Source organism: Pseudorasbora parva, chromosome 7, assembly GCF_024679245.1.
Source record: "Pseudorasbora parva isolate DD20220531a chromosome 7, ASM2467924v1, whole genome shotgun sequence".
In the NCBI taxonomy this organism is placed as follows: domain Eukaryota; kingdom Metazoa; phylum Chordata; class Actinopteri; order Cypriniformes; family Gobionidae; genus Pseudorasbora; species Pseudorasbora parva.
In genome coordinates this window covers 47,913,396-47,933,476 of record NC_090178.1, presented here as the reverse complement: position 1 = coordinate 47,933,476, position 20,081 = coordinate 47,913,396, and the positions used below count along the sequence as shown (strand labels likewise).

At 40.0% G+C, this 20,081-nt stretch overlaps 1 protein-coding gene across 2 annotated transcripts in view; it reads left to right on the top strand.

The window, feature by feature from the left end:
• Positions 1–19,682, top strand: part of hace1 (HECT domain and ankyrin repeat containing E3 ubiquitin protein ligase 1) — a 44,247-nt gene extending 24,565 nt beyond the window's left edge. The window contains exons 14-25 of one of the 2 annotated variants that reach the window (XM_067449375.1): positions 1,147–1,234; positions 5,071–5,085; positions 6,647–6,758; positions 6,850–6,947; positions 10,473–10,560; positions 12,606–12,755; positions 13,629–13,825; positions 15,732–15,863; positions 16,832–16,930; positions 17,226–17,296; positions 18,205–18,318; positions 18,510–19,682. In XM_067449375.1, the coding sequence (XP_067305476.1) occupies positions 1,147–1,234; positions 5,071–5,085; positions 6,647–6,758; positions 6,850–6,947; positions 10,473–10,560; positions 12,606–12,755; positions 13,629–13,825; positions 15,732–15,863; positions 16,832–16,930; positions 17,226–17,296; positions 18,205–18,318; positions 18,510–18,612 (1,267 nt within the window). In that variant the 3' untranslated portion in view covers positions 18,613–19,682. The remainder of the gene's footprint in view (positions 1–1,146; positions 1,235–5,070; positions 5,086–6,646; positions 6,759–6,849; positions 6,948–10,472; positions 10,561–12,605; positions 12,756–13,628; positions 13,826–15,731; positions 15,864–16,831; positions 16,931–17,225; positions 17,297–18,204; positions 18,319–18,509) is intronic. The other variant, XM_067449376.1, reaches the window with a different exon arrangement.
• Positions 19,683–20,081: the final 399 nt, after the last annotated feature.

Sequence of the window (20,081 nt, the reverse complement as noted above, 5' to 3'; positions counted from 1 at the left end):
CAAAATAAATAATAGCAACAGTTCTGTCAAAAATTTAACTCAGTAAATTAAAAAAAGGGGTGTTCTCCATTGAATCCCTATGCAAGAATATGAATTTATTTAAATTATATAATAAGGACAGAAGTCAACATTTTATTTGATGCATTTAAATATTATCCATTGTTGTTTGTATAGGCTACTTTACAAGTTAAATTAAAATAAGCGCCTATATTTCAGTATACATGCACAGTGCTCACATTTTTTGTGCATTAAAAAAAATCAGATTATCATCGTATGCCTTAGGCTATATTGCTATTACATGGCAGAATATTTTAGTTTTATTATAGTTTGCAGTTTTGATTACTGATTACTGATAGATTACAGAAATACTACGATTTTGCATGTTGGTAGTTTCTTTTATGCTTTATTTGAAGTGATATACAGCGCGGCGGAGCGAGCCACATTTCCGCGTGATATTCAAGAGTGCGCTTCTCTCGGAATCTAGCAGAAGTGTCACCAGTTTTCACATACGTCTTTTGAGGGAACATAATTTTACCGGTGAGGGTTCGTGATATTGCGGATTATTGAGCGGAGTCACACCGGTCCGCTTCGCTCATTACATTACAGGCTCGATCTTTCTCATCAGAACACCCATGTATTGAAAAATGGTCGGGTTTAAATCGGGCTCATAATTACAGTTAATGTGTCGGGCAGGGCCGGACTCGATTTTTTTAAGCTCTAAGCTCTAACTGTGACTGACGATTCCAGGGTTTATTGAGTGAGAGGGTTTGACTGACATTTCTTGAGCAGGACTTGCAAAGCCCGCATGTGCATTCAACGCGATAAAGCGTAATTTTAAAGGGACAGCCAACATATTATAAAATCCGGTTACAATATTTTCCGGCATCATCGGGGCCCTCCCCCAGCTTGGGGCCCTGGGCTTAAGCCCAGGTAAGCCCGTGCATTAATGCGGCCCAGGGTGCTCCGATTAAAATATTTAAAGGAATTTCATAACTTTTACTTCAGTTGTAGTCTTTCAGCGTAAATGATTTAATTTTATTGATGATTGGTTAGTTTATGCCTAGCGGTGTGCAAATGCATACGTATGTATGTGTCGCCATATACGTTTAAAAAACGTTCTCACTGAAGCTCTTTTCTTGTTCCCAGGAATCCCAAAATCATCTTCAACCACTTCCACTTCCTGCTGGAATGTCCTGAACTCATGTCTCGCTTCATGCATATCATCAAAGGACAGGTAAGCACGATGATCCTGGAGTCCAGGTGAAGGAGCCATGAAGAAATCAAAATCATCCCCTGTCTCGCATGCAGTGTTTCCCACACATAGACTAATCTGTGGCGGTCCACAGAATCAACAGCGGCCGCCACATATTGCGTTTCGTCATAATTTTTTTAACGCTATTTAAAGCATGCACACAGCGTATTCATTCATTTGCTTTTCCTTTCTCTCTCTCCCTCTCTCTCTCCTCACTCTCTCTCTCACACACTGAAACACACACACTCTCGCACTCACTCACACACTCTCCCGCACTCACTCACACATGGTGGGTTGCATTCGACCGTAATTCACGGTTGCCATCTCTCACACATTTGTCATGAGACACACACGTTCAGGCTCTGTATCACGGCGCTCTCAATAGCTCTAAACAAACCAGCGCTGTGTCAGTCAATACATTTGAACATACAACAGCTCCACTATACAGGAATTTGCAGCAAATTTTCATATCTGCGTTACCCTCGGTTTCAGGTTTTATTCGGCAGAAGCGCTTTACTCTAAGCAGTGTGTCACAACAGGTGCTGAGCGAACGCAGAGAGTAACGTCAGAACATCATTTAACACACTCAGGTGTGTCTAATATGATTGTAATAAAGTTCGTAGAAAGGAAGGAAGGAGGCGGGAACCGGCGAACGTTCAACAAAGACTATATATTATCAAATAATAAACAAAACGAAAGTAAACCGTGGGCTGACCCTCACGGACGACTGCCCGCACACACAAAACAAAACATAAACGAACTCAACATAAAGTCCAGGCCTGGTCATCTCTCGTCTTCCACTGTCTTCGCTCCTCCTTTTATACTCCCGTCACTCCGCTGTGAGACGAGACCGGTGTGGCACTCACCACTTGCCTGCTCTCACGGTCCCTTGCCTTGCTGATTGCCACAATGATAATCAGAGCTGTGTTTCCTCACACTCATGAGCGGAGAAGAGGAAATGGCGCTGGCGACTGTGGCATAATAAAAGTCCCGCTGCTCACGAGGCGTGCGTTGTTCATCTCATTATCAATCGCTCCGGCGGCCTCGCTCAGCTCCTCAACACTCGCTCCTGCTCTGCTTCACACTACAGTAACGTTAATAATCACATCCATCAACATGATTTCTGAGAAGGATCACCTATCCTGATTCTTTCCCGCCGGCTGTGAGCTGAAGACCACATGTGCCAAGATTCTGAGCTCAAACCTGGCGTCATCAAACTACGCCTTTGTTTTGAATAGGCGACCTCTAGCGGACAGAAAACGTACATAGTGCAGTTTAATTGCAGTTGAGTGTAAAATTGTAGTGTAAATAGTGTAATGAACTTAATTATCAAAATTATTTATATATAAATAATAAAATATAATATTTAGCTGTTAAATTAGATAACAGCTAACAGCTTAAATCAACATTTAATAATATTAATAATAATAATAATAATAATAATAATAATAATAATGTAACACCCAAGTTTATTTTTACCAGTGAAACCAATATAACATCTCAACATTCACAAATATACATTTCTGACATTCAAAAACCAAACAAAAACAAATCAGTGACCAATATAGCCACCTTTCTTTGCAAGGACAAGTAAATTTTTTTTAATAATAACAATAATAGAGGACAACGGGACTAAAGGTACAGCTTAAGCAAACATGTGCCTTAGTGGTATGATTGCAGAAAAAAGCGCATGAACTACAAACAATTTCATTTTTTTATTAATGCAATGCAATTAACTCAGCATCTGTTTTTTTCTGTCATTCTTTGTCTAGTGTTACATTAGATGATCACACTCTTATTAATGCAAACTAGGGATGGCTCGATACCACAATTTTGGCTTCGGTACGGTATTACAATCTAATACCGAAGTACCGATATTAAATCGATACCACACGGGCTGATATTAGCGCCGGTATATTGCACACGAATGAGTACAATTATGCAAGTTTTGAGTTTATAAAATGGGAAATTATCACAAATGTTTAATAGTAAATTAATCAGCAAAGATTATCACATCAAATCAGTCATTTGAAAACTTTCTTGTGAGAAATAATTGCAGCAAAAATCTCTCAAAATTAGCAAATTGCTTCTGGTTTCAAAAGACATCGGTTTCTAAAGCATAATCCGATTCAACATTTCACAGTCGTCTCGGGATGGATAATAACGGAAATCATTTAAGCGATGTTATAGCATTTCGTTAACAGTTAGAGGAGATATGAGCTCAGAACAATACACACACACACCTGTCACTTAGAGCTTTACAAATTAAGTTTCCTCAAACAGTTAAATACACAGAATTGTGTAAAAATGTCCGTCTTTAGTGAGTATTCACATAAACACAGTCGGTTGTGTCTAACGCGAATGTAAACAGTGCAATAGTACGCATGCAAATATTATGAGATCTAAATGTCATTGGTTGAAACGAAAGCTGGAGATTTTGTGGTATTTGATCGTATGTTAGGCTATGTATGTGCGTTGATCAGTGTAAAAAGAAAATAAATGTCTAAATGAGATGGTTTGAATGATTCGCTGACCTGTCGATCTCTTAAGAAGTCTTAAAGTCAGGATAGTGACAGATGCTTCTTGGCTAGGTTTGATGGCTCTTCATCAGTTTTATAAGCAAAGTAATCACAAATGTAACTTCGACTCCTCTCTTTATTAATTGGTTTTGAGCATCTTGAGTGAGATTCAACCATAGACAGTAAAAGAAATGGACGGAGCGATCCCATTGCCTTCTACGGCGTTAAGTGATGTCAGTATAGGGGCACTCACTTCCTGATGGCTGAGCGAACTGCGCAGGCTCAGACTGAGCTTGACGACGTAGATGTGACGTGAGCCTCCTGTCGGACAGCTGTAGGTCTTCTAGTTGATGTGGAAAGTGAATCACGTTGTTTAAATATTTTCTCCCGTTGCCTTTGGCTCACTATGGGCTTCTCCCCATTCTTCCCCCTTGACTTTATCAGACTTCATGTCTCCACGTCCCCCCGACTGCCTCATAGACAGTAAAAGATTGCCTGCGAGCGTCTCCTCAGGTCTATACGGTAATTTCTCAACTGTGCGACAGAGTCGTGTTGGTTATGACGCAATCGTTAGCCTATTTTTACAAAAACAGCTTCTGCGGGGCGATAGTGTAAGATACAAGGTAATGGAGCCTTTTATGCATTGTCGTGTTTCTTTAGAAATAAACAATGGACAAATGGAGTCTTTAAACACCTCAGATGTAAAGTTATTCACTGTCAAAGTGACTCAAAAATGAATGGGAGTCAATGGGATGCTAACAGCAGGTGATGTCTTGGTTAGCAATGACAGCCCCTAGGGGTGGAACGCTTTCCGAGCGCTAGATTACCCCCTTGGATTCAACTGCTTTATCCATTTTGTTCGTCTATGTTGTCGTCACATTTGCCGGGTGTTTCGGGTCAGTTTGGGTAGAGCGCTGCCATCTAGCGGTGAACTTTAGAACAGCAGCATATACCGAAATGTGCAAAATCATGATATCGTACCGTTTAAAATAAAATATATACCGGTATTTTCCAGTACCGGTATACCGCGCATCACTAATGCAAACGCTTTTAGACCATTCAAGAAGGACAAGACCAAAGAGAACATGTCGTCTGTGAGTTAAATAACGGCTTAAATGAACTTAAATAGATAAGATGTGCATCAGATCCGCGTCATGTGTTTCAGATGAGTCACGCAGCCTAATAAACCAGTTATTGATGTGAAGAAAATTTTAGCTTTAATAATTGATCTATATTTAATTTATAATGTCTGCAGTTAAGAAAGGTGTTTAATAACATTATGACATTTGTGTCTAACAGGTAAGAAAGTCACAGGTAATTATGACATTTATTATAATGGGTTTATGTGAAGATTGTTTATGGGTTTATGGTAAGATTGCCTAATAAATGTTGAAATTGAATCTTTTATTTATACTGTAATGAATGTCTATCATTGTTTCATAGAGACATAAGTATAATTTATACTGGCCTTCATTCATATAAAGATGCCAATACAACACATACGGTCTTTAAGTTGTTTCTACATTCATTTAGAGAGTAATATTCAATTATTACAATATAAAAATATGGAAAATTGATGTTTTTAATCGCGATTAATTACAGAAAAAGTGTGATTTAATAAATTTAGTTTAATCAATCGACTGCACCAGTTTTTAATAAGCTCTGGCGGGTCGACATATTTTGTTGTAAAATAAATAATTGAAGTGTTTTCATTTTTTAAATGACATCCTATATTCCTACTTTTCACAGGAGATTGAAATAATGAAATAATTAATCATTTCTAAATTACCATCTGAAAATGTATGGTGGCCACACACACACGTTTGTTTTTGTGAAAGTGGGGACATTCCATAGGTGTAATGGTTTTTATACCGTACAAACAATATTTTCTATCCCCCTACACGGCCCCTGCCCCTAAACCTACCGATCTCGCACGCACGCACAGACACTCACACACACAGACACACACACTGCCCCTGCCCCTAAACCTACTGAACACACACACACACACACACACACACACACACACACACACACACACACACACACACACTACCCCTACCCATCACAGGAAACATTCTGCATTTTTACTTTCGCAAAAAACTCCTTCTGTATGATTTATAAGCCTTTTGAAAAGTGGGGACATGGGTAATGTCCTCATATTTCACCCTCCTCTGTAATACCTGTGTCATACCCATGGCATTATACACATTTGTGTCCTGATATTTTACAAAAATAAACACACACACACAAACACACACTCACACACATGGGGCAAAACCAGTATCCACACGAATACTTAAGCTAAGTAATACTTGTTCAAAACAATCTCTTCATTTTGATAAATAAAGAAATATACCGTACTCTCATTTAAAATGTTATTTTAAAAGCATAAACAAATTACAAACTAAACATTTTGTAGTACCAGTAAATATGCTTCATCGTATGATATGATTAATATCATATCTTTTTAAATATGATTGTTTCATTATAAATATGGTGATTATCTCTAAGATGGACACCCAACTTTATATACGATATTTCCCATCTGAATGTAAGCAGCGGCTGTTTATCATCATGTTGATGTTTAGTTCACACAAAAATGTTGTTCCACACCCGTAAGACCTTCGTCCATCTTCAGAACACAAATGAAGATTCCCATTGGGAGCAACGCAATTTACACATTCATTCAAGGTCCCGCACGATATGAAGCAACACAAGCGCTTTGTTTGCACAAAAAGAAAGAGAGCACAATATACCACTTCGCATCCTTGTGTAAAATATGTTTCTGCGGTAAGAATTGGTCTGACACACACGAGCAGTGCAGCGGGGCGTAACGACTGTCAATGGGTCTTTGTTTTCCTCTGTTCCTCAGCCGTTTAAGGACAGGTGTGAGTGGTTTTATGAACATCTTCTGGCCGGACAGCCTGACTCCGATATGGTTCACCGACCGGTTAATGAAAATGATATTCTTCTTGTTCACAGAGGTAGAAGATTTTCTGCATTATCTTTTCAAAGGTCCCTTCATATGTCAGCCTCCACTTCCTTCCTTCATTTTTTTTAATCATCTTCTTTCAGACTCAATTTTCCGGAGCAGCTGTGAGGTTGTATCCAAGTCCTCCAATGAGAAACTCAAGCAAGGCATCGCCGTGCGCTTCCATGGTGAAGAGGGAATGGTAAGCGTCATCCGAGAATCTCTTCATCTCAAGTCTTTTGGCTCTTCAAGACAATAATAACACTGATTCTACCACAGGTAATGCTGTTTTGCACAATAAACTTAATTAAAGCCTGAACCTCATCGTCGGTCCATCGGTCGTATTTTTTCAACTCATCATTGATTCAAATAGCCAACAACTCTTACTGCTCGCACCGCAACAAACGTTTAGGATGAAATAAAATGCTGCGTGAGCTCAACTAATCGGCATGTTTAGCTCTCAAGTCCCACCACTGAAATTTGCTGAACTTTGAAAAAGCTCTACCTCACAAGGAGGGCCGTTTTAAGGGTGAAATCTTTACCTGGAACTTGCTTTAGACCCTGCAGTCGAAACACACCGAGTACTAGCCAAGCATCAACCTCCCCCAGTTTCTGTATTCTTTCTGTATGTAATAATACAGAAGTTATTTAAAGGTCTCTTTCTTCGCGATTCCATCTTTCAAACTTTAGTTAGTGTGTAATGTTGCTGTTAGAGCATAAATAATACCTGTAAAATTATAAAGCTCAAAGTTCAATGCCAAGCGAGATATTTTATTTAACAGAAGTTCCCTTTCAAAGTCTACAGCGAGCGGCCGGTTTGGACTACACCGCTGCACTTCCTGCTGTGATGACGTCACTAGAACCGTTTGTTGACTAACGCTCCGCCCACAAGAACACGCAAAATAGGGGGCGTGGTCTCGTTGCTCTCCCACGTGGAGAAGAGCGCGCATTCAGCTCTTGCATCTCCCCGTTATGGTAAGAGGCGGGACCTTTCCGGGCAAAGTGCGCTAAGCTGCTGTCCAATCACAAAACGGGAAGCGCTGGCCCAATCAGAACTCGTTATTGTTTCTGAAGGAGGGACTTCAGAGAACAAGGAAATCATCAGGCCGTTTTAAGGACAGAGGAAACAGCGCTGTACAGAAAAATGCTGTGTTTTTTTACACGCGAAACATAAACTGATGTTATATTGCACACTGTAAACATAATCAAAGCTTCGAAAACACGCAAAGAACGGGACCTTTAATATGCAATCGTCGACTAGTGCTAGGGCTCCAGAAGGTTGCAGAATTTCATCAAGCCTCATGTTAAAATGCCCAACTTTACAGCAGAAAAACACATGTTTACAGTCGTGTACAAATTGTGTTTTTTGTCTGTACGGCTAATTTTGCCCTTCATGACGACTGTGAGGGGGGTGAATTTTTTTATAACTTATTTGTTTTACATTATATAAAGCCTTAGACTTCTGCATAATTAAGGGCGTGGTTACTTTGAGTGACAGGTGGATTGCCGTTTGTCTGCTGTCTGTTAGTCATCACGTCACTTCAGCTCCGCCCACGTCCCGCCTCTTTGTTCATTTTCTGTTATCCAGGCGTGACGTAAGATGGCGACGGCCAGCTCATCTCTAATTTACGCGTCAGAACGGCTTATTGGAATCCTATTGGTGACTTCACGGACACTACGTCCATTTTTTTTTACAGTCTGGTACCAGCCGAACCTGTATCACTCCTCTTAGAAACTGAAGCCTCCATGCCTTGATTCGGGTGTCGTCATGATTGACAGCTGAGATTGACGGCTTATCTAAGGCTGCATTTACACTGCAGGTCTTGATGCACAATTCCGATTTGGGGACTATATCTGATTTTTTTGACGACCCGCTTACATCATCTTTTCAAAAGCGACCCGTATCCGATATTTGCATTTGCACTGTACACTGGCAAAACAGCCCAAGACGCTCTTAACCGGTGAAAGGAAGTAAAACAGCGCGATATACAATGGACGCAGACAAAATGATTGCATTTTGCAGATTTGCTGTCTGCACTGTTCCACACATCTTTAAAGGTCGGCAAAACATTTCTCTCTTAAGGTGGAGAAAAAGAGGAGAGCCCTTGACGGGGTTGCCAGGTTTTCACAACCAAACCCGTCCAATTGCAACTCAAAACTGTGTGAAAGTAGCCCAATTCCGCATGAAAACGGCGAACTTGGCAACACTGGATCGCAGTTTGTGTCCACCTGAGTTGACGTAATTCGCCTCCATCCTTTTTTCAATGACGTACAACTCACATTTACTGGGGGATATCTGATTTGACCGCTTACATGGCAGACGCTAATGCACGCATCCGAATCATATCGGATTTATTACCTCATATTGAGTGAGGCCTGAATCCGATCTGAGGATATCGGAGTTCATGCGTTTTTTTACTGCTTACACGTTCACATGTCATATCCGATCTGTGCCACAGGAGTGGAAAAAATCGGAATTGGGTCACTTGAACCATGCAGTGTAAATGGGGCCTAAGTGAAGTTGACACTGAGGCACTAACTGACTTTTTTCAGGATTTTTGGGAGGAGATTGGAGCTTTAGCTTTAATTTCTACATTTTCATGATGGTTAATTTCACACCGACATAATAAATTGTTCTGCATCTGTGAGAGTGTAGGCTGGCTTTTGATATCACGCCTCTACTTCCTGCTCTCTACTGCGCAGACTCCGGTCCCAAATCTGCACAAGATGTCAGCGCCATATTCAGACCTCTGGAGGCTTTAAAAATTTCAGCGGAAGAGAATGAAGTCGTGTCATCCATGTTTTTTTTTACGGTCTACTACTATAGTACCAGCTCAAAGTCCCTAGTTCTTTGGGAAAGTTTCCTTGGTGGAACCGCGTCGATAGAGACATCATTATCAGTGACAATGGCATTCAATCGCAGTGCTTAGTTGAAAGATGCCATTAAATAAACATTTAAAATATGCCGTTTTATGTTGTTTCTACATTGATTTGGAGATTTAATGTGAAATTATTACAATATAAAAATATATTAAAAACTTTAATGTTAGGTGCGATTAATTGTGATTAATTACAGGAAAATGTGTGATTTAATTAATTACTTTTTTTAATCCCTAATGTAATAAATGTACACATTACCTCACTGCGCATGTGCACAAGGTATCTGTGTGAGAAGATAGTCGGATTCAAGTGTTTGCATGCTTCATTTTATTTTCAATTGAACGTTTTTTTCCAGGTCTGGACCACCCTTCCAATCCCATCAACATTTTTATTGGGATCACATTAGATCGATTGAGGTTTTTACATTGAAGCTTTTCAATTCCACATTATGACCTAGTTATATTTATCGCTAGATTTTACTCCGATAAAAAGTCATGCCAAAAATATTTTGACATAAGACTCGATTTTCATCTCCCAACCCTAGAAGCGCACCAGAGTTATTTTGGACACCAGGGTTCGGATGGCACGTATTCAGGTAGATCGCACTAAAAGAGCAGTCAGAGTTCATTTTAATCCAACCAAACCTGCCACGTGTGAACGCAATCAGGCAGCTTAAACTGGCTTTGCATCAAGACGACTGATGATGCTTAAAATAACTCTGCTAGCTGTATATTTGTGCATATATTGGCTATTTTACAAGATTATTTTAACACTAGGATTTTGATAAATCGGTAGATCTAGGGTTGATGAATTGCCATGAATAACTTTATCCTGTCCTTTTTTTCAGGGCCAAGGGGTGGTCAGAGAGTGGTTCGACATTCTGTCCAATGAGATCATCAACCCGGACTATGCACTGTTTACACAATCTGCTGATGGTAAATGCGATCATCTCTAAAATACAGTTCAGTTCACATGTATGTCTCCCATGTCGGAAACCCACTAGCCAACTTTATATTGGTCAGGGTTTTGCACCAATCAGTCTGTCACACTCGTCAATTGATATGAAAATAATAGTGACAAAATGTGTAAAGAGTGCCCAATGAATGTGATATGGATTTTTTTTTATGGATGTACAATACAAATCAAATGTTCATGTTTAGTTTAGTAAAAAAACAAAAAAACATTTACATTCAATGCACCTCATTTTGCGGAGCAGAAGTAAGCTATTTTCTGTGAATGTGTGGAGACTTCTGATTCATTGGCCTTCATTATTTAATAACTGGAGGAATCGCAAAATCAATCGTCTTTACCTTCATTACCAACATCATCATTCAAAACTTTGCTTTATCCAACTGAAATGTGTAGTTTGCATATCCTGTGTTCATGAAGCAGTTGTGTGTTTTGAGCCGTGGTTCAGTCTGTATTTCACACAACAGGATTAGAAAAGCGTTGGGCTGCACCGAATCCAAAACAATCCCCGGGACTTGTGCGTATGTCGCTGATGCCTGTCTCTTATTATAGCGCCCTGCTTCATGCCAGTCATGTTAAAAAACACGAATGCATTCACTCATCCAGAAACATTATACGATCCATCTCATTTACTGCGTCATCAATCTACACCTTTGTTATTGTTTTGAAGAGTGACCACTAGTGGCGAAAAAATATGTACTTAAATTTTATTTTATTTTATTTATTTTTTTACATCATACCTAGCCTGACGTGGTCCTACTCAATTCTAGTCAGATTATGAGTCTGATGCTCCATTGGGCTGTGATTATGGGGCGTGTTTCAACCGAACCAGGAAAGACATCATTTGGATAGACCTACAACCAATCAGAGTAACGAACCGACGCATTGTCAAATGTCAACATAGTTCAACTGCACTGTGTTGCCAAGTCCGCGTTTTTTATGTCTGCGGGTTGAAGCGACTATTATGTGATGTAGACCCATGAGTGCGAATTTTAGCAGGCAACCTTGCCAAAATAAAATAACACATTTTACCCCCCAAACACCATCCCATTTGATGACGTGAAGATTACGTTACTGTTCATCTGTCCGTCATCGCCTAAAGCCCGCCCTGATGATTTAATTGGTTCGAACAGTTTCTGTTCGGGGATAATTACTCCTCTATGGAGCAAGGCCAGACCGAACTGCCCGACCTAAACATTTTGTGGGCGGGGCTAAGTTCGGCTGGCATCCAGGCTACATCATACCCTCATTGGGGGCTGAACCTAGACTGGGTAAACCAGCCTGATCTGCTCGCGAGTTGATTTTGCCCTGCAACTGAGTCTGGAAACCTATACGTTCATTCAATAATTTTCTGATCACGCCTCGTGTGGTCTGATTGGTTGAAGGACTGTCCAATTGTGTACAGTCATTTGAATTATGCTTGTTGATCACGCCTCTTGTGCAGTAGAAAATACAGAGCAGACTCCCCAGACCAATGTTCAATATTAAATTGAGCTTGGTCTGGTGATAGCCAGACAACTCAATAGGGTGAATTGGGACACTCTGGCAAAAGTGTCCCAGTCACCCTGAAATCACCCTATGTATCGCTCACATTGAGTAAAGAGCTTTTTTTTTGGTGATAGCCAGACAAGGCTGAACCCCCTAATATTGAAATTCTAGAATCGCCCCTGCAGAGAAGGCTTTTTTCAGTGTGGGAAAAGGCTCATTGGTCACTGGCCAGAGGCAGCTTGATGTGGCTGAGGGTCTCCAGGACCATAGACTCAGCGGGGAGTCGCCGAGGCCATTAACTTCCACCCGCTGAGAGATGTTGCCGCACACCACGATTGCCTCTGACTCTTGACTCTCTAAATGAACGACTTCAAATCAGCACCGTAATAGTGGCTGGCGGCCTTCAGAAATATCCTCTGTGATTTATGCAGAACATTCCCTTCTCTTCTCAGATGCAATGTGTTGTGTTTCAATTCTTATATTTCTGTTTTACATGTGTATGTTTGGATTTATTATCTTACAGGTACTACGTTTCAACCCAACAGCAATTCCTCTGTAAATCCAGACCATCTGAACTACTTCCGATTTGCTGGTCAAATCCTGGGTCTGGCCCTCTATCATCGACAGCTGGTGAACATCTACTTCACACGCTCCTTCTACAAGCACATACTGGGTAACACACAGCACTTCTGCATCTGCACTTTTCTTTTTACATTGAAACTTTTTGTTGTACTTGTTTTTCTATGTGTACAAATTAGAGCTTGTATAGACACACAGCTGATATGCTTTAATCAAGTGAACTCAATACATGTTCATAGTCATTTATCATGAGTACAAGCACATAATATGTGAATCAGAAATTGTCATATGCATCATGTTAAACCAATAAGGCACAATCTGATTAAAGGGTCCTGCACACTGTGTGATTTTTTTTTAAATCCTTTGTGAATGTTGCTTGTCAGACTGTACGAACATGTAATACATGTCTCACTGTAGGATCTCAGTTGTCATTAATGTCAGACTGTACGATAGTCAAGGCACGCTAAAAGGGACACACGCAAGGAAACTCGTCCGAGTTTTATTTCATCAGTGAATGACGCGATCGGTGACTGTGAGCTGCATTACACACGTAGTAAATGCTTACTACAAAGACATCTCTAGCTCTCGTTTTAGTCATAGTTTGTCTTGAAAAAGCGAGATATTTGACGGTTGTCGTAGGAGAAGTCACACTGCAGGATTGTGTGCCAAATCTTCTGTAAAATTTGATCGCAGTGGTCATTAATCAGCTGCCGGAGAACATGTCAAACTAACGATCAGAGACTTCAGATTTTAGCCTAGGATCAGAAGAATCTTTAAGGATTTGCAAAATTTGTCTCGGACAGCCAAATCGTGGCCAGAATCGCACAGTGTGCACCTGGCTTAAGGCAGAAGAAATCCCAGAAGACGGCTGGCATATTCATGAACTGGACTGCAGTGGGAAAATAATGTGCAACATGAGAGTCTGATACATGCATACATGCATCTGAAACGTGCGTGATCTTTGCAGGCATCCCAGTGAGCTATCAGGATGTGTCGTCCATTGACCCAGAGTATGCTAAAAATCTTCAGTGGATCCTGGATAATGACATCAGTGACCTTGGCCTTGAGCTCACCTTCTCCGTGGAGACGGATGTGTTCGGAACTATGGAAGAGGTCCCGCTCAAACCAGGAGGAATTGCCATTCAGGTCACACAAGACAACAAGGTAATATATAGGTGTTTTCATCTTCGTTTTGAAGTTGTGTGTGAAAAAATATATAGGTAATATATAGGTGTGTGTATATATATATATATAATATATTAGGGGTGACCCCGAATAGTCGAAGATTCGATGCATCGATATGCGGAGCCTGATTCGACCACCGATCTCACGGTCGAATCTTCGCGGGTGTTATGAAACGAGGATCATACCATTTTGGCAATATGGGGGTGCTCAATATTTTAAAGACATATCGCGGCGCTGAGCTCAGCTGAGTATCGGTGTGCGACCCCTTTAAGGGCGCAGAGCTTCGCACGGCGCCTTTAAAATTAGAACACGTTCAATGAGTGTACACACACCGCATTCAGCGACTGTCTGCAGCCACTCAGGAAGTTGTTTAAAATCCTGCTCCTCGTGCAGCTTATCTGTCAGTCAATTCAAAATTGAGCTTGCGTGTATATAATGTGCGCGTCAGGTGGCGGTGTGAGATCCTGAGGCGCGCGGGGCTGAGCTTCGCGTACGTCTTCACCCCCTTTAGGCACAATCGGCTTCAGATCGTGCATGTAAACGCACTCAAAGTGTTCTTTTCCTCTCTAGGCAGGTTTTTTTTTTTTTAGGTTTATTTATCAAAATGTTCTTTTATATATTTGAGTGATGTTCTGTATTTCGATCGCGGCTTTAACATCTTATGAGAAAACGGTTTATTAATGTTTATCCACCACATTAACCTTTTATTTAAACCTAAATAAGAAAGCCGTTGTCAGGTCGTCTGTCAGTTGGCAGGCAGCTTCGGTCGCTTTATTAAAAGTTGTTGCTGTGTGCTGTGTGTAAAGGAAAATAAAAATAGTTTTACCCTCCTGCTGACAGTGTCGTGCCCCTCCCAACCCATTCACACACACAGATGATTCGACTATCAGTCGACCATAGAGAGATTCGACAATTCTGATTCGATTGTCTAAATCCTTAGTCGAGGACAGCCCTTATATATATATATAGCCGAACCAAAAATAATTCAGACACAGATATAATGCTTCACTAGTGTGTGCAGGAGAGCAAAATAAATGTAACTATATACCCAATATAAAATATTATACCCAAACATTATTTATACATTGACTAGCAGTAAAATGTATACAAATTTGGGAGCCAAATTATTCAGACATTTTGACCTGAGCATGTTTTAAGTTTTTGTTCTTTAAATGCTAATGTCACCTTTGACACCACGGACTGAACTAAATGAAGAATTGCTTAGTCATTGGTTGAGCTAAACTGGTATTATCTAATTGTGTTGTTAAATCTAACAGCTGATTGGTTGATTGTATTCATTATGTCCAACAGCTTTGGGCTGCGAGAACAAAATTTCGTCATGGTTTGGGAGTTCTCGCAGCTTGTTCTCGACACATCGCCTGAGCAGAACTTTTTTCTTGCGAGTGTCTGAGAACTATTGTGTGATTGGTCAGAAATTTTAAGTCGACGGGAATGTGGTGAAACAAAAATCTTACAGTGCCAAAACTTTTGAGCAGAAGTATAGGAATAGACTTAATATTTAATATCTTTCATTCAGTAGTGCAAACATATTTGTGGAGAGTTAAAATCAAACCTTTGGAATTATCTATAGGGAACATTGGGGTAAGATGAGCCAGTTACCAGGCTAGTTAATAGGGTAATATTCATACCATTTGAAGCTATCATGTTTTATATCATTTCCCCTCATTTCATTTTTACACATGAAATCATAGGTACTTTTCAAAAAAGCAGTTTGATTAATTTACACATAAATTGAAGTACTTCGTTTTTAGGGACATTCACCCTGATTTTATTCACCCAAGACTACTGAGTACAAAGCACTCTCTCCATGATTGTGAAGAAGTGAATGATGTGCTATGATTTGTCATATTTCTGTGTCTGTCAGGCGGAGTATGTGCAGCTGGTGACGGAGCTCAGGATGACCCGAGCGATTCAGCCGCAGATCAATGCCTTCCTGCAGGGCTTTCACACTTTCATCCCCCCCTCGCTCATCCAGCTCTTTGATGAATATGAGCTGGTCAGTAGATTCCTCCTCTCATCTCCGCATGAGACTCCTGCTTCTATCTCTTTATATTCTCATGCTGCATTTTTCATATGGAGTTTTTCTCTCCTGTGCTCGCAGAAGAAAAAATGTTTTGTAGTGTGGCTTAAGATGAAAGAGCTGAGCACCAGTAAAATGAGCTGGTTAATTAGTTAATTCAAACACATCCTGTATACAAGATTAATCCAAAACATAAGCATAATATAACCACTTTCATTTGCATAACTAATGCAGTAAATGCACAAGTAAACTGTAATCAAGAGACTGCATCTTAACCAGACGCGATATGATACGATCCGACAAACAACTTGTCTGTCCACACCAGATGGAACAAAATTATTCAAATCAATCAAAACCTGCATTGCCCTCGCAACCAAATCAGTAATCACAGCCAATCAGAAGAGTGTGTGGGCGGAGTCTCTGTAGGTGTACTGCACTCACAACCAAATCAATCAAAAATCACAGCCAATCAGAAGAGCGTATGGGCAGTCTCTCTGCAAGCGCCCTGTACTCGCAACCAAATCTCTCTTTTCCATACAATGAAAGGGAATAAAGTCTGTAACTGAAAAAAACTAAACATAAAAACAGTCTTCTGAACTCCTGCAATAGTTTTTTATGATCAATAGTTTTGTCAGATTAAATGTTCATTTATTATTTGCTGAAGAAAGCCATTTGTTGTAACAAATCTCATTTGTGCCTGTACACATTCATACACTGTTTTAACACGCTACCCCGGGTTTGACAGCAGTCATGACAGATTTGAAATAACACAATGAGTGTAAATTGACAGAATATTAATATTTTGAGAGAACCGTTTCTCTAAAAGTCTTAGGCCATGTTAGGAATACCTGCGTTCCCCTGAATCAGACCTCGAGTGTATGTTTAGATGATGTGGATGCTTGACGGCAGCATGTTTTTTTGCGCTTGTGTGTGTGTTTGAGTAGGAGCTGCTGTTGTCGGGCATGCCTGAGATTGATGTAATGGACTGGAAGAGGAACACAGAGTACACTAGTGGCTATGACCTGCAGGAGCCTGTTATACAGGTATCCCATCAGCACCAGCACATACAAACCATAAATCTGCTTCAGAGGGCTGGACGATGTAATGTCATTTTTACATCTCACAAGTTACACATTTATTAACAGCGAGCCCACCTGTCAGAGATAGCAACAGTAGTAGAGGGTAGATCGCCTTATGTCTAAACACAGAAATTGTAATGTTCATTATCTGCAATGCTGCAGCGATTACAAACAGCTTATGAATATGGATTAGTTCAAGAATATCTACTGGTTTATTGTGTCAGTGCCGATCACATACTTACATGTGTTTTTGTTGCAGTGGTTTTGGGAAGTGGTTGAAAATCTCACTCAAGAAGAAAGAGTCCTTCTCTTACAGTTTGTTACAGGAAGGTACGTAATTTCCTCATGCTATACATATGGTCAGAAAGTTACTGTTGAGCATATTTAAGCTTCTTACACTTACAGTGTACAATTGTGACTTGGTGTGTTTTCTCCCTTGCTTTAGTTTGTTTAGGCATATATGTTTGAGTTAGCTGAAGTATTAATACGAATGTAGTGTATCATTTAACAGCGGGAATGACGGCTACATTAGTATAGTGTTTGTGTGTGTCCAGACAGTTACAAATAAAGTAAGCCCGTGGAGAGAACTTGTCAATCATCCTGATGGATGATGCGGAGGAAACTGACCAATAAGAGAACAGTATTTGCATGTGACTTGCATAAACACATTTTGGTACGCTTGGAAAAGTTGCCTTGGGAAAGCGAACCGAATCAAGAAGAAAATGCAACATAATAACAAATGATGTCCCTGTTTTGGAACAAAACAAACGGTTTACAGGTGTAAAAACAAAGTTCTCTCTCTCTCTCTCTCTCTCTCTCTCTCTCTCTCTCTCTCTCTCTCTCTCTCTCTCTCTCTCTCTCTCTCTCTCTCTCTCTGTTTAGTTCCTGTCTCTATGAAATCCCTCCTTCTGAAAAAGCACAATGTTCTCTGATTGGTCAACTTGGGCAGTTAAAACGAGCAGTAATGGTAAGGGGCGGGGCATTCCGCAAACACCAATCATGTTGTGATTGGTGTTTGGGAAATGTCCCGCCCCTTACCATAACCGCCCGTTTCAACAAACTCAACCAGACTCCGCCCCTTTATTCTGCACATGAATCATTATAATGAGAAATATTGTAACGTGTTTGGAAGACAGCTCAAGACTACAGTGACAGGGAGTTCAGAAACACTGACACTGATATAGAGAAGAACTCATGCTCAAACAGCAGCATAATAGCCTTTTTCTTCTGTCTAACAGTTCAAGAGTCCCTCACGGAGGATTTGCTTTTCTCATGGGCGGCAGTGGTCTGCAGAAGTTTACTATCGCCGCTGTGCCCTACACATCAAACCTGCTGCCTACCTCCAGTACATGGTGAGAGACGCAGGGATAGTGCTGTTCAGACACGAGCACTAGAGGGCAATGTGGCTCTTCTGATATTTCTGAGCTGCTTTCTAACACAATGATGAACAACTGGGAGACTGATGAAGAATAACAAATAGCAAAAAAGTGCATGTAATGAAAGCAGTGTGTAGCATCACTTACCCATGTCTCTGTTCTCACAGCATTAACATGTTGAAACTCCCAGAATACCCCAGCAAGGATGTCCTGCGGGATCGTTTGCTGGTTGCACTGCATTGTGGGAGTTACGGATACACCATGGCGTGACGCAGGCTTTTGCGTTTGCTGAGACTTCTGCTCTATGGACACACGTGACTCAGTTCAGGGATTCTTCGACACTACAATTCAAACGCCTTTAAATGCAGAACCAGTGACCAATGACACGCCAGGCACGAGTCAAACGGACGTCCAGGTCAAATTTCACCATCAGTTCAAGATAAGAAATTATATTTTGCGTAAGGAAAATGAAGCCTTTAAGATTTGTTTTATATATTCCCATTGCTGTAATAGTCATTTTCTGTATTACATCATACATCATTGCTATTATACTTTGTATTTAAATATCTAAATACTTGACTTTTTTGATGTTTTCACAAAATTTGATTTGTTATAAAAATAAACATTTCTTTTTAAAAATTTTTGGTGAAATATGACCCAGATATGTTCCTGACAGGTTTCATGAGTTTGTTACATGCAAAAGACTGTATTCCAGACTGTATTATTTCAGTCATTTGATGCTGTTCAGCTCGCGCCAGGCTTCAGTTGCGTGTGTGTGTGTGTGTCTGTGTGTGTGTGGATGTGGATGCATGTGAGATGGTTAAATATTTATAGCTGATAGTCAACACATTTATGAAAATTGTTTTTTCTGTTGCATTGTTGTATTGGTCTCTTGTGGCACACTTTCACTTAGTGGTCTAGACTGTTTTTTTCTTTTCTCTCATGATTATTGTGCTATATATATTTGTCATGTACTCAAATGTATTTAGTTATGTATAGGTTTGTCAGCATAGTCCAAAAATTCCTAATTTTATACTTATGTCTAAAATTGTTTCTGTGCATTTAAGTTATTCTCTAAAAGTATCAGATACTGTTAGGTGTGCCAAATATTCTCACCAACAAATCATATGGTTTCCTCTTATACATCATGGACATGATTTTGAAAAGGGAAGTCGAGTCATTTTAGGAATGTACACTATCTTTACTATTGGTATAGATCTATAAATCTATTTATTCTAATTTATCATTATAATTTGGGATTCAAAATTGTTTTTGTACTTGTAATAACAGTATACTGCACAATCTTTTGGATATTACAGGTGGGCATCAAAATATTAAAGTATGGATTTTATTACAAATGAAGCTTGTTAAAGTTATTTGTTTGTGTTTAACCGGTTTCAACAAGCATAATCCATATCTATAACACAAATCATGCGATGAATTCCTTATTACTGTGCATTATTTGAGCAAATCACCAGCCTGAAGCAGCGATGATGTATTTCTGTTGGCCAATCGAGAAGTAAACATCAAACCAGTGGGAGTTTTGTTTGTCTTTTGCATTATAGCAGATACTAAGCTCTGTGACCAACAAAGCCTATTTACAATTGTCAGAAGTAAAAAGCTAACGTAGGCTATGAACAAACTTTACAACCGTCACATGACTTCAACATCACTCTAACTCTTTCAGTCTTTATAAAAGCATGATAATATTCTGCGTTTACAAACTGACAACACGCAAC